We start from the raw sequence: 15,824 nt of genomic DNA, 5'->3' as shown, positions 1-15,824 counted from the left end.
CAAGGTTGGGATACAGACAGACTCTAACCTCACACCTTTAATGCAACCTCTGAGCGGAGGTGTCAGTTTTTAAAAAATTGATAAAAATCTCAAGTTATCTCAGGACCGAGACTCGAAAGTAGTTAGAGGATTTACATATTGGAAAAAAATCAAAACTTATATCCCCATTCTGATTAAAGACTTACCAACAATCTAGTTTGATCAAACACTGCATCAGTTGTATGACACTTTGATCTTTTACTATAAATCCTGAGTCCTATAATTTTGCCCCACTAGCTACCTGAAGGAGTTGTGCTCTGAAAGCTTGTACCTTCAAATAAACCTGTCAGACTACAAGTTGGTGTTGAGAGAATTTTTAAACCAATCCAACAACGGCTCCTCAACATCATGGAGTTCATGGACAAACTAAACCCAAGGCACAAGGGGAGACGTGAGAATACTAGAGAAATGCAATAATTTAGAAGCAGGACAATATTGCTTGGGGAACATTGGTTTGGTGAAATAGGTAACAAGTAAAGGGAGAAAGGCAGCAGAGGCAGTTGAAGGGACAATCACAATCATTAAGTTCACAAGCTATTTGCACCTGGTATACAGAAGGGGATGGCAGTGGTTAGTATGGAAGAAAAGGCAGGGATGATAACTGGATTTCAAGATTATCTAGAGTAGCGAGCAGTTCTACAATAAAAAAAAAATGGAGATCTTTGTATGTCCCAGCCAGATCTGACAAAGAATGGCAAAAACCAATTGTCCACTATCATGAATAAGTAAAAGCCCTTTAGATTCAAAGGCATGGAGACAGTAATATCAATTGATACAACCAGGACAGGTGAAATTAAAATATATTAAAAAAAAGAGGTCAAAAGGCAAAAGATGGAAGCACCATTAGGTGATTGAGTTTATTGGCGACTAGAACAAAAACTGATAATGTGAACATAACTAACTCTGGGGAAAAAGGATACTTTCTGGGTGAGACACTAGAGGGAAGGTGAAAGAGGATTAGATATGGCCTGATTTGATATTGGATGTGGAGAGGTTACAAGAGATGGCAAAAATTAAAAAAACAAAAGGGTGGCTGATACTGCAAGCACATTTAAAAGGGAAGACACAGGTGAAGAGAGGATAGAATTAATTCAGGCGACAGGGTGAGGAGGATTTGAGATTGCAGTAGAAATCAGTTTGAAAATTTAACAGGAGATTCTCAAATTCTAATTAACAACATTCTGGATGTGTCAAGTTTACATTTCCTACATTAAGTTTCCTGAAAATTATGCTTCAACATTAATCATTTCTCCAAAAATATAATAAGCAAATGCAAGAAAGGAAACACCCTATTGAAAATCAAAAAGGAAATACTTACCAATCGACTAAATCCTCCATGAATTATACAAAATCCTCCCTGATAATCAGACAGTTCCGCAAAGCCTTCAATGTTTTTGTAGTCATATGAACAGAGAATGCGATTAGTCGTAGGATCAATCTGATCTATCCCACCAGGTGTAACTTCAAGGACCACTGACTTTCTAGTATCAGTCCAATGATGCTTATAACAGTTATAGCGCTAGAGAGAAAAGGATAAGATAAATCTAAGCAGAACTAGTTTTAGGTAACAGATTCTGACAGGAAACAGATCACATGTTCGAAGTCAAACCTCAACTCCAAAAGAACAAAATTGCAAACTATAGATTTAAAATGGTGAATGCTGGATTTGCACTTTCATAAATTAAGCACCTAAAAACCAGGATTGTCTACCAGGAAATTGTTAAATTGACTTCAGTTATGGAAAGCAGACATGAAACTCTTAGAATAGTCACTTATAATTGTATTGAGAAAGAAATTTGTGCAATAAATTGGAATTTGTTTTGATTTGCGATCTGGTTAATGGTTACATAGCTTACACACTGATCCAACAAACCTACATAAATACAAGAATACAATACAGGTCCAGGAAGGGCTCTTCAGCAATCAAGAGTCCGACTCTCTCCATTTAGGCCTACCCAAAAACAAACCATTGCATATAGGCTATTGTTATGCAAGACACAATGTAGTAAGATTAAAATTTGTGTAAACAAGGTGTAACAGTATATGCTCAGAGCAGTTGTGCAGCTTCAGAACACAGATAACACACCAGTAACATTTCTATTTTGTACATGTATTTAGTTTTACTTGCTCAGAATCCAACTAACAATTTGTAAGCAACTAATCATCAATACAAAAGACCTAACCTTGCCAGCTTGAACTAGACTAAGGTCCAGACAAAGTGAAAGAGGACTTGCAATATGCTGCATTTCCCCAAGCAAAAGTGACATCAGTGTACCGTGCAAGACGAAAAATGTTGAAGATAGGAGGGGTTATGGAGAAGAGAGATACACATGGCAACAGAGGAAGGAGATCACTTTTAAGGCAGTTAAGTCAATTTAAATGCTAATAGAGCTATGGTGTATTTGCAGTGTTTTGTGCTTCTATGGTGTAAACTTGGCAAAGCATTTTAAATCGTTTCATTGTTAGTCTTTGCACAAGGTCATCCACAAAATAAGTAAAACTAAACTAACTAAATTTAACCATGCGTAGAAAGCGTTGGAGAAACTCAGTTGCATCTGTTAAAAAAAGTTTACATGGAGTAGAATACAACTTCAGAACCCAGTTTAAATTTTACAGATATGGTTAAGTTTATATTTGGTTTAATCAGAGGAAAGATCCGATAACCTGGGATTTTCAGAAACAAGAACCATAACTTGAAGGGATGCTACCATCATGGCCATGGTATTTTACAATGACACTCCGTTATATTCATAGCAGGTTAAAAGTGCTGAAAGAACATGGATAGCAACTGACCTTTCCAGTGATTTTCCCCTCTGAAAACTCTGTTCTGAAGCGCTGCATGATGAAAATGAAGGCATAAGTTATTTTGCAAAAGAAACTGTAGAACATAATTACTTTTCATCATTAAATAAAATATCTGCATCAACATGTCATTCCATAGTTAGCATTTACATTCCATTATTTAATTTTACCATGTGACCAACAAGACAGTTCCCAAGTTTCACAGCAGATCTGGCAATGTTAGTGTTGGGAGAAAGAGAATGAACATTTCAGGTCTATGAAGTATGGTCAATCTGAAAAATTAACCTTATTTTCCTCTTCATTGATCAGCCAGATTTGAATACTGCAGCGTTGTCTGTTTTTATTTCTGATTGAGCATCTGCAGCATTTTATTTTTGTCCCAAGTGTGACCTTTGGTCTGTGCCAAATTAGCTAACCAGTGGCTGGATTTGGAAATTGGCTTTAGCATGTTTCATGGCAAAGTTAAAGAACAAAGCATTCCTACTCCTGATCACTAATCCGGTGACCTCTCCTACAGGTGTACATTTATGGACCAAGAGCAAATCATGAAACGTTAAGACATTGAGGAAATAATTGCTGACATTCTAGCCACTTTTGTACGACAATGACATGGGACTGCAAGCCTGTCTTTTGTATTTAATTTTACTGCGAAAACATAGATACCACGTGCAAATATTCTCCAATTTCTTAGAAGTGGATACAATAGTTTCTCCTGTAGAATTCTCGGCAACAGAATTCTCTTTCACAAATAGTAAAAATGATTAAGGCCAAAATATTAAATGGGTTCAAAGAGTTAGATATAGCCCTTGGGACTGAGGGGGATCAAACAGTATGGGGGCAAAAGCAGAATGGCAGAGCAGATTCAAAAGCTCAAACAGCCTACTCCTGTGCCGATATGCTGCCTGTTTTCCTTATTTTAGAAGTAGAACATCATGAAACAGTGTGATATTAACTGGGGCTCATTTCCAAAGAAACTTCAGTTAGGCAATAAAAGTTTGATAATAACGAACTTGAAACCTGTGTGAACTGACTATCATTGCACATTAGTGCATACGCGGTCAAATCAAGTTGACTGATTCAAAATTCAATATTGTATAAGTTGTGCTCAAGGTGCACTCTTGAGGGAGGAGCTGCTCTGCCTCCAGATAATATCAAAGGGTTCCCAAATCAATATTGCCACTAACTTAGGAGCTCACTACCCAATACCCTGTCTAATACTTACTCCAGCATCACTTAGAATATCAGTCATTTAGGCATGTGTTATGTGGGAACATGTGCAATAAGCAAAATCACATTTCCTAATAATTACATGAAACAAACTGTAGAACTCTTACAGTTGAGAAACACTTCTATAACTCTTAAGTAAAAAGCCACAGGGAGGTCTATTGGCATTATCCCAAGACTGCTAATTCAGAGAGCCATACATTGTTCTGGGGACCAGAGTTTGAATCGGGCAGATGGTAAAATTTAAATTCAATAAAAATCTGTAATCAAGAGTTTAATGACGACAACAAAACCATCGTTGATAGTCAGAAAATACCATCTGGTTCACTAATGTCCTTTAGAGAAGGAAACTGCCAATCCGACCTGGTCTGGTTTACATGTGACTCCAGGTACACAGCAATGCGGTTAGCTGTCTTCAGTTAGGCATTAGGGCAATATATGTTGACAGCCAGTAAAGCCCTTATCCCATGAACAAATAAGAGTTTAAAAATCTACAAACCAAGCCAGATTATTAAAAAAAACTATTCAGACATTTTAAAATGCAAGCAAAAGGCCAGAGGTTGCTGCATACTTCTGGCTGAGTCACACGTTTGAGATTTTTCTATTGATATGCAATAAAGCAATCCCCTGTTCTTCTACACAAAAGACAGTGGTTTGAGATTAGAGGCCTAAGGTTTGTAACAGGCTTTGCACCATGACCCAGGTGGGAATCTATCCAGAAAGACTAGCTAAAAGTTTTAAATGGATGCACTGATCCCAAATGAAACCAGCAAGACAGCCTCTTCTCCCAATTGCTACAGGTACAAAATTATCTAAACTACCTTCTTTGACCAACACGCCTTTTAAAACTTCCACCAAGAGTGGGGCTGGGGTTAATTCCCACGTCAAGCACTGAGAAAACTGCGACAGATTTGTCCTCACAATAATCAAAATGAATGCACTGCCAGTTAGTTACTAATGAAATTCAGTCGAGAAAAATGTTTCCTACACTAAACTTCTCATTGGTTACAAGAAGCATTTCACAAGTTACACAAGCTGTGAACTGCACTTTTATTAGTCTGAATCCATTGCTCCATTTTGTCAGTCATGGGTTAATTCTGAAATAACACAGAGGACCAACCTTTTCTATTTAGCACATTGCAAAAATGTAAAAGTTACCTGCCCACTCTAATTTTGCCCTCAAGTTACCTCAGCAAAATCATAATTATTACAGGCACAGCCACAGGAATACTCAAAAAAAACCAAAATGAGGTCAACAGGAAGAATGGGTAAGATGATAATGTCACAATTGTTAGTGCAGAAAGGGACTATTTGTATCAGCATCAGCTCTCCAAACGAGCAACAGTGGACAAATCTCAGAATGGCTGCAATGTCAGGTATATAGACCATACACCACAACAATCGGATTGAATCAAACAGCATGGTCCTCTAGTTGTACCCAATAGTGAGCATATGGATCATACTCAACCAGTCCACACCAGCATAAAAAAAAGAAGCTTGCTGACTAATTCTAAGTACACAAATGTCTTCACTAATATCAATTCAATGCAGTCAAGTTTGCAACATGGCTCACTTCTGTTGGCCAAAAGCAGTATACATCCTGTACCTGGGATATTGTTCTTAAAATACACAGGAACTTTACAATCTATAGCTCCCCACTATCTTCAATTGAGTCCGCTGCCAATCAAAACATTTTATTCATTTGTTAAAAAGTGACAGATCATTTGAAATTTGGCATCCTTGCACTTGTGCTTACAAGCAAAAGACAAAATGCTTCAGCAACATGTCTCTCTCCAACATTTTTAAAACAGTTTTGAAGCTCAAGAACAACTTACCAGTGCCTCTGTTAGCAACTCTGTTCTATGTTCAGTAGAAAATTTTAGGGTTTCAGATTTTTTCCCACTTCCTTTGCGAAAGGTTAAAGTGAATTCTGTTCCTTGTCCTCTCCCCACAGGGCCAATGCTGCAAATGTCACCATAAGGCCACTAAAAGGAAAAAGAATTTACTGGAATAAAACATTTAAAGTTTAGATCGGAGTTGAATGATATACTTTAAGGCTATATGTTGAAGCTGCCGTTATCTTTTGTATCTGTGATGTTAAATGTATCAACCTTAAAAGAACTTGCATTCGTAAATACAAGTTCAGTTGCTGTTGGGTTTCCATTGGAATTAAGTGATTTGTAAGGAAAGGATTATTTGATTTTAGTTTTTCAATTTTGGTTTGTTGAGTGAGCTTCAGTTGAAGAATGAAAATAAAAGGTTTGTTGTATTTTGGATAAATGCAGTTTCACCAAGTTTTATTTAGGCAATGGGAATTAAAAGAAATACTAGACAAAATAACAGAGTGCTGGAGAACCTAAACAGGTCTTAGAGCATTAGTGAACAGAGAACCAGAATTAACATGGAGTCCTGAAGAAGTGTGACATACTGGATTCCATGAGAATTCTGTTTTTCATTCCACAGGTGCTGCCAGACCTGCTGAGGTTCTCCAACAGAGTGTTTATTTTAAATTTCCAGCATCCACAGCATTTTCTTTTAGCTTACAAGTCAGTACTATCATTGGATGATAAAAAGTTACAAAGCAGCTACAATCAGGCACCTTCCTGAAAAAACACCACTGATCTGAAAATTCCAAGAGCGTTAATTTAGGGGAGTATATCTGAATTCTCATGTCCTTCCACCATAATCAATCAGTGTGGAACGATAAACAGAGATTGGAGAAGTATTAAATTATTATGCAAATAACTAGAAAGACTTAGAAAGGATATTGGAATTTGAGGCAGCCCAAAAAGCCTGGAAGACCAAGCTCGAGAATTCTAATGTATCTGAATACTCCAGTAAACGCTCCAAGTACAGCCAGAATTATACACAAGTAAATTGTCAAGACTAATTTATCATTTTTAAAGACCGACTCGTCAATAGATGAACACTTATTTCAGGCAACTTATAAACTTATGCTTAAGGACAATAATCCAGAACGTGGAGAAGCTGGTGCTGGACCGAGGTGGACAAAGTTAAAAATCAGACAACACCAGGTTATAGTTCAACAGGTTTATTTGGAAGTACAAGCTTTCAGAGCGCTGTTCCATCATCAGGTAGCTAGTCTAACAAGGTTATAGGACACAGAATTTAGAGTAAAAATAATCCAGTAGGAATGTTTTCTGCTCCAATCGTTGCTCAAATTCACAAGCTAGCTTCCACAGGAAAAGCATCTACCTGCACCTTTGTACCAGGTTATAGGTACAAATGATGGCCAAGGACAATGGCTAGCAGCAATCTTCACAATGATCCCAATGCACATGTTAAAAAAGCCAGAATCCCAAAAAAATTTTTAAAAATTAGTTGATGCAAAGCATTTAAACAGTGTGAAACTTTCACAGAACTAGCAAGTATTTGAAGGGTTGGGAAAATGCACTAAATAGCAAAGAAAACAAGGTGGAAGTGAAGATAACCAGGGAGACCATGATTTACACACTCTGCAATAGATTTCCTCAACAAATTTTATTTCCAAACTACTAGATTGCATTATGTACAAACCAAAATGAGATATAATTTATAGCAGAGAAACAGGCAGTTGGCTTCAAACAAATAGAAGTGTCACGAAAATGATAATTACCTGATTAGTAACTTCTAGAGTACCAGGATTGTATGTGGTTACAGCATGTGTACCAACTGAAAAAACTCGCTTGTATCTAAAAAGGAATACAGGCCACATGGACAATTCAGTTTCAGTAGATCATAGTCAGTATCTTTTATACAAACACTTTTGTACATTTAAGATATTGTTAAGATTAAGCAAAATAATGCCAAGAGCTCAGTGATTACAGGAGCAGACTCTGCCAGACAGGCACCACTCTGCCAGAGCCTGCTCCATCATTCAATCATGGTTGATAAAAGTTTCTCAACCCCATTCTCCTGATTTCTCCCAGTAACCCATGATCCCCAAGAACCCACCTCAGTCTTAAATATACTCAATAAGCTGGCCTCCAGAGTCTTCTGTGGCAGCGAATTCCATAGATTCACCACTCTGAAGAAGATGTTTCTCCTTATTTCAGTTCTAAAAAAGGTCCTACTTTTACTAAGGATATGCCCTCAGGTCCTAGCTTCTCCTATCAATGGAAACATCTTTCCAAATTCCACTCTGTCCAGACCATTCAGTATTCTGTATGTTTCAATTAGACTCCCCCTCATCTTTCTAAACTCCATCGAGTATAAACCTAGAGTCCTCACTCCTGTTAAGCTGTTCATTCTTGGGACCATTCTCGTGAACCTCCGAAGAATATGCTCCAGGGCAGTCCATCCTGGGGCCAACACTGCACACAATACTCCAAACGTGGCCTGACCAGAGCCTTAAAAGAGCCTCAGAAATGCATCCCTGCTTTTATATCCAAATCCTCTCAAAATAAATGCTATTATTACATTTGCCTTCCTAACTACCTACTCAACCTGCAAGTTCATGCTGAAGGACTCCTGGACTGGAACCCCCAAGTCTCTTTGCACTTCAGAATTTTCTCCCCATTTAGAAAATAGTCCATACCTCTATTCTTCCTACCAAAGTGCATGACCTCACACTTTTCCATGTTATACTCCATCTGCCACTTCTTTGCCCACTCTAACCTGTCCAAATCCATCTTCAGCCTCCCCGCCTCCTCAATGCTACCTCCACCCATCTTTGTTTCATCTGCAAACTTAGCCAGAATGTCCTCAGTTCCTTCATCTCAATCATTAACGTATAAAGTCAAAAGTTGCAGTCCAAACAAACACAACCTTGTGGAACACCACTTGTCACCAGCTGCAATCCTGAGAAAGTCACTTTTATCCCCACTTTCTGCTTTCTGCCAGACAGCCAAGCTTCTACCCATGCTAGCACCTTGCCTCGGACAGTATGGGCCCTTAGCTTACTCAGTAGCCTCCTGTGCAGCTCCTGTCAAAGGCCTTCTTGAAGTCAAGGTGGATAACATGCATCAGCTCTCCTTGGTCTAACCTGCTCGTTACTTCCTCAGAATTCTAGCAGATTTGTCAAGCAGGATGAAACAGTGCTGACTTTGCCCTATTTTTTCATTCACTTCCAAGTAATCAGAAATCTCATCCTTCACAATGGAGTCCAGGATCTTACCCACAACCAAAGTTTGGTTAATCAGTCTATAATTTTCCATCTTTTGCCTTACTCCCTTTTTAAAAAGGTGTCACATTAGTGATTTTCCAGTACTCTGGGACCGTCCTTGATTCTAACAATTCCTGAAAGACCACAAACACCTCCACTATCTCTTCAGCTACCTACCTTAGAACACTGGGATGTAGTCCACCTTGTCTAGGTGATTTACCCACCTTCAGGCCTTTCAGTTTTTCTAGCACCTTCTCCGAGGTGATGGCCACCATACACAGCTCTACCCCCTCACTTAAATTTTTGTGTTTTGTTTAAAATAAAAGGCTTAATTTTAAAAATTTAAATGGCAACTCAGCGAAAAAAAATCATTCCCATATAACACAAGTTGCATTCTGGTACTTGAATTTGTGCAAGCCCTGAAAATCTAAGAAAATCCTTTAAGCATCTCTATAGCCTGCAGCTAAAGGCCAACTGATATTTTAGGTCTTACACTTTGCTCAACATAAACTAATATTTTTTGAGTGCAATGTATTAAGTCTTCCAAATAAGATAATTTGAAAAACTAAGCAACAACACCTCCTCTACTGTCTTTATATCCTTTTCAGAACATGGACACCAGACCTGTTCAGTGGTCTAGCCACATTCCACCTTGTATTCTGCTTTTCAATCCTCCAAAAACGAAATTTAAAATAAAATACTGGCAAATAAAAGAGTCATTATCAGCTTAATATCACTTGAGAGATTAAGCAACTACCCAATGGATCTTTGCTCCCATACAATTTAAATGCATTGGGAATTATATAGCACTTTTATTCTCCCTAATCAAAGACATTATTTCACAAAATATTTAAACAGACACCCAAACGCCCTACATAATGTAACTCAAAAATACCATGTAAACAATGGAGAATGTTTCATGAACCCAACTTGACAACAAAATGCATACACAGACCTTAAGCTTTTAATTCTAAAGAATTCAATTCATAATTATGGTAATCCTTTCATATTTCATTAAAATTACATGATTAATTATGAGTGCTTACTTTATTTCTATTGCCACAACTCTGCACTTAATGCCATAATGATTTGTCAGCGACATATTTAGACCTAGTCAACCTAGTGAACGCACATCTCCGACATCCATAAATGAAATTCATTCCACATTCTGTCATAGCCTTTTTCATTCTGATCTAAACCCTACAATTTGGTGTCATCTACAAATTTTGAAATTGTATTTCTGATTTCAGATTTCAAATCATTTATAAGTGAACAATGGTCTCAGCACTGATACTTGTGTTTTGCCAATTTAAATACTTGCTGTTGATCCTTAGTTTTCTGGGTGTAACCAGCTATCCAATTGCTATACAGTCTGTTACTTATCACATCACCACCTTACTACCCAAAACATTGGAGATAAAAACAGTTCACATCAATATGAAAATTATTCCCACCCGCCAAGAAGCTGAAAGCACTGAGCAGTAATTGAGTCTGGACAGATCACTGGGCTGGTTAAGAATATTTAGAAGGGTGCAACCATTGGAGTCTGGGGATTGATTACAATAAAATAGAGAAAGATGGATTAAAAAAAAACACCGATGGATTTTAAAGCCATGATGAAAAGTTTAAAACCAAGCTATTGCTGGATTGGGAGTCTATGCAAGTCGGTCAACAAAAAGTGATGGATTAAACATACAAGTCAAAACACAGCTATCAGAGTGGTGGGTGACCTCAGGTTTACAAAAGATAGCACATAGGAGGTCGATGAGATCACATGGAGACAGAGTCATAGAACTGTACAACTTGAAAACAGACCCTATGGTCCAGCTCGTCCATGCCAACCAGATATCCAAAGCTAGTTTACTCCTATTTGACAGGATTTGGCCCGTTTCGCTTGAAACACTTCCGATTCATTTACTCATCCAGATGCCTTTTAAATGTATTTGAACTAGCCTCCACCATTTCTTCTTGCAGCCCATTCCATACACACACCATCTGCAGTATGAAAATGTTGTCCCCCAGGTCCCTTTTAAATCCTTCCACTCTCACCTTAAGCCTATGCCTCTAGTGTTGGACTCTGCTACCCTGGGGAAAAGACTTTGGCTATTCATCCTAGCTATGCCACTCATGATTTTATAATTTTGTTTTTAAGGTTACCCTCAGCCTCTGACACTTCAGGGAAAGCAGCCCCAGTCTATTCCATAGCTCAAATCCTCCAACCCTGGCAACATCTTTGTGAATCTTTTCTGAACTCTTTCTGGTTTCACAACATCCTTCCCATATCAGGAAATCCAAAAATGGCCTAACCAATGTCCTGTACAGCCAAAACATGACCTCCCAACTCTTATACTCAGTGTATTGAATAATAAAGTAGAGAGTGTGGTGCTGGAAAAGCACAAGAGGTCAGGCAGCAAAAGAGCACGAAAAATCAACTTTTGCCTGAAACATAGATTCGCCTGCTCTGCTGAGTTTTTCCAGCACCACACTCTTGACTCTAATCTCCAGTCCTCACTTTCGCTGCACTGAACAATAAGAGGCAGACCAACAACCTTCAGTATCCTGGAAAAGCGCAGGTCAGGCAGCATCCAAGGAACAGGAGATTCGACGTTGAGGGCTTATGCCCGAAACGTTGATTCTCCTGTTCCTTGGATGCTGCCTGACCTGCTGCACTTTTCCAGCAGCACATTTTCAGCTCTGATCTCCAGCATCTGCAGTCCTCACTTCCTCCACTTTCAGTATCCTGTCTAGCTGCAACGCTACTTTCAAGGAACTATGAACCTGCACTCCAAGGTCTCTGTACAGCAACATTCCCCAGGACCGCACCATTAATCTGCCAGGTGCTGGCAGGGTGGGACAGATTAGGTTGGAATATCTGGTCGGCATGGACAAATTGGACCGAAGGGTCAGTTTCAATCCTGGACATCTCTATGACTCTTAAGTATATAAGTCCTGCCCTGATTTGCCTTACTGAAATGCTGTACCTCATGTGCCTACAGGTAACAAAATGATAGTGAGGGTTTTAAATTAAATGACTTAAAAAGGTGAAGTCAGAGGCGTCTAATGAGAAATGAGACTTGATAGAGAAGTTTGCAGGATTCACAAGAACAGGGAATACACTTAATTGCGTAGTTTTTTCAGAGAGCCGCACGTACAATGAGTAATTGCCCATCCTTTATGTGTACAGGAAAAGGTGCAGTTTAATTTGTGCCTTTTCAGGTTATTTTTCCACAGACAACTAACTGGACATTAGATTTGACTTAATATTGGTTCACTGTTTCACTAGAGTTGCCAAGCACACACAGATTCCTGTACTGGATAATGTAACAGGAACTCCTCCATTACCTTCTTTGCCTAAAGATCACAGAATCCCCAGTGTGGAACCAGACCATATAGCCCAGAGTTCAAACTGACCCTCCAAAGAGCATCCCTCCCAAACTCACTCCCTTTACCCTCCCCCTGCATTTCCCATTGCTTACCCAGCTAGCCTGCACATCCTTGAACACTATTGGCAATTAATGCAACCGATCCAACCAACCTGCATATCTTTGTTCATATATACTATTGCTCCATTGGTTTGTAAAGCTCCATCAGTTTGCAAAGCTCCACCTTATTAGGAACAGTGAAATCTGCCAAACCATTAGGGAGTCAGGAATTACATTTAATTAACTACTGCAGACAACCTCCAACAAGTCTGTGAAACAGATTTAACAATGGTACCTGATAGAAGAATGCAATAAAGACACTGTTGTGATAAGCAAATGCATTGAATGTGCTAGTCCTGAACACTACTTGTTAAATGCCATAAAAATCCATTGTTGTGTTAACTATTGTTGAAAAAATCCAATCAAGGAATCGATGAAAATTTGGAGATTCTGGAAGAATAGATAGTCATACCCAGTATCAGTGAATTTTCAATAAATAAATTTTAAAACTTCTAAAGAAATAAGCTAAAAATAACCACCACAAACCATCTGACCTTTGGCATTTGAGCTGACTATACCAAATCTCAGACAAGTACTTAAATATGAACTTTCACAGCCATTCAGGGAACTTGCACATTTTTGTAAAAATGTCTGCCTCGGGTTGGACAAAAGGGAAGTTTGAAACTGATGGAAGTGAATGGCTACTAACAAATCACTTTCGAAAGTATATTATGTTCTTCCACATCTAAACTAGACTAGGGTAAATTTCAGGTGTTAATCCTCAACACAACATGGACATAAATTTACTTAACCAAATAAAGTTAACTTGCGAACATGGAGGCAAATCATTCTTTGTCATCTGTTTAAATGATCACACAGAAGCTGTTTGCAGGCAGTCCAAAGTTATACTTTCAACACAATCTCTGAAGCTGATCCGTAATAGGCTAAGACACATTATGCAGCCAGATTATGTAACGTGCTTCTAAAATTCACCTGAGAATCAAATTCCTAATTATTCAAGGAACAAGAAACTTCAACCTACTAAATCTTTTGCTTTACAAGATGCTCACTTCATGTTCAACTCATTGAACCATTCAAGGGACATGCCTTCCATGTGGGAAACCAGAAATTGTAAACCAGAGACAGGGACTACTATCTGTAAAAGAACTTCATCTTATTTGGTAACCATTTAATTTAAACGCAGATGTGAAACATTACTCTTAAAGTTTTCAAAATCTTGCTGCTGAATGATTTAAATAGGACACCCACTCAAAAGGTAAGACCACCTTTTTCCATTTAAAAAGGATACTGATCACAGTCTGTAGGGAGAGAACATGCATCCTGTCCAGGGTGATTTTAAAGCATTTTGCCATTTAGCACCTGTGATGCACCACGACCTAAATGTTTAAAATACTTAGTTATCCCCATATAAGATTCAAGCGGTTAGCTGACAGGTAAGTTATCTTGTTTTCCTTTTGCACAAAATGCCACCTGCAGAAATCCCAGGACAGGTTCAGTTCAGCATTGTAGACCATGAGTGCCTTCAAATATATCTTTGTAGCAGCAAAGTCCTATTGTTTGTCATTTATGCTGAGATTTTTAATCTCCAGAGTTACTTGAAGCAGTTTCACGTGAAACTTGATAATTCAACTCGAAACCTGAAAACTTGAGGATAAATGCACTACTCACAACACTGGTGTAGCACACTGTGCATAGTCGAGCTACAAGTTCCTTTCTTTTAGTGGAGGGGGTACAGTGGGGCAATCTCATTCTGGCCAATTTAAAATTGCTACAATTTTGAACACAAATGCAAATTTTCTGCACTCTAGCAAATCTATCAACATGTCTACATTTGTACAGTCTCCCACAGCATCAGCAATACTAGTACATCCATTATGCAGTGGCTTTTCAATCAACAATGACTTACACTGCATTTTTGAACAAGACTCATACATACTTCCTGCAATTAAACAACTGTTTGCAGCTTTGTGAAAAACACTATAGAACCAGTTCCAAGTGATATTTGGGCACTTAAGTCTCACAGTTAAGATGGTGGCTCATTTGGCCTTTCCAATGTAACAGCAGCTTAATATCACTAAAATTTTCTGCAAGTATATTTTCACCACTTTTTCAAGTAGATCACTCCAGACTTCAATAATATTTGATAAAAAGATGGTTGCTTAATTTTGCCTATATTCCTTTGCCAATTCAAAAATTTATGATTTCATGTTTTGCCCAATGCACCAGAGGAATCAGTTTAACCATGCTTGTTCTGTCAAATCCTCTCAGCTTTGAATATTTCACTCAACTCTCTCCCTACTCCCTCTACACCTCTCCCCCTCATTTTTAGTAGTCAATGGAAAGCAATCACAATTTCTCCAATGTGCCCTTACAACTCAAAGTCCCTTACTCACCAGCATCATTTTTGTAAACCACCCCTGCACCTTTTCCAATACCTTAATATTCTTCAATACTGAAACTGAGGCGAGATGAGTGATTGGTAAAGGTTCAGTATGACTTCCTTGTTTGTGCACTCAATGCTTTTATAAAGCCAAGTATCACCATACCCTTTCTGAACAATCTTATCCTCCTGTTGTTCCAATTTTCAAAGATTTCTTTAAGATCAACCACATCCCAATTCTGTATCAATCATATATCTGCCCATTTCACCATCTAAGTTTTATCGCTGGTGAGAATGGCAGTTTCATTGTAATCAAACCAAAGGTAAAATAATGCTAAAGTTCAGAATAGGTAACCACTTAATTCTGAAGAATATTGCTATAGACTGGAGCTTTGACAGGTAACAAGGGAACCAACACAAAGATGGAGAGTTATTTTTCACAAACTTTCAATTTCAGCAATGATAGCATAATATTGTCGACAGAATGACGGTTTGATTCTGAGTTCTTCAGAGGCACCAGCTTATTTTTGTTTCTTCACTCAAATGCTTGCTTGCAGGATACAGGAAGTTAATGTGCACTGCACTGTCTGGTCCAAGTGTATTTTGTTACAGTCCTGTCTGGAGGCTGTCACAATCTTAACTCAAAGTTGCCTCGTGCCATTCTTTCAAAATTATCCATCTCCACCATTCCAAACAGTAACAGTCTTACATAAATGACATGTACACCACACAATCCCATTTGATCATTGAATCCCTACAGTATGGAAACAGGTCATTCAGCCCAGCAGGTCCACACTGACCCCCTGACCCACTCCCCTATCCCCTATCCTAC

The 15,824-nt window shown here is 38.4% G+C and overlaps 1 protein-coding gene across 3 annotated transcripts in view; it reads right to left on the bottom strand.

Annotated features, from left to right (window-relative positions):
- The window catches only part of LOC140464885 (dnaJ homolog subfamily C member 13), a 136,259-nt gene that overhangs the window by 103,244 nt on the left and 17,191 nt on the right, over nucleotides 1–15,824 (bottom strand). For all 3 annotated transcript variants that reach the window (XM_072560459.1, XM_072560457.1, XM_072560458.1), the window contains exons 3-6: nucleotides 7,682–7,757; nucleotides 5,901–6,050; nucleotides 2,833–2,874; nucleotides 1,358–1,558 (exon numbers count right to left, since the gene is read on the bottom strand). In XM_072560459.1, coding sequence (XP_072416560.1) covers nucleotides 1,358–1,558; nucleotides 2,833–2,874; nucleotides 5,901–6,050; nucleotides 7,682–7,757 — 469 coding nt within the window. The remainder of the gene's footprint in view (nucleotides 1–1,357; nucleotides 1,559–2,832; nucleotides 2,875–5,900; nucleotides 6,051–7,681; nucleotides 7,758–15,824) is intronic.

The sequence above is a fragment of the Chiloscyllium punctatum genome, chromosome 41, assembly GCF_047496795.1.
Source record: "Chiloscyllium punctatum isolate Juve2018m chromosome 41, sChiPun1.3, whole genome shotgun sequence".
Classification (NCBI taxonomy): domain Eukaryota; kingdom Metazoa; phylum Chordata; class Chondrichthyes; order Orectolobiformes; family Hemiscylliidae; genus Chiloscyllium; species Chiloscyllium punctatum.
The sequence above is the reverse complement of the archived record's forward strand: the minus strand, read 5'-3'. Positions and strand labels throughout refer to the sequence as shown.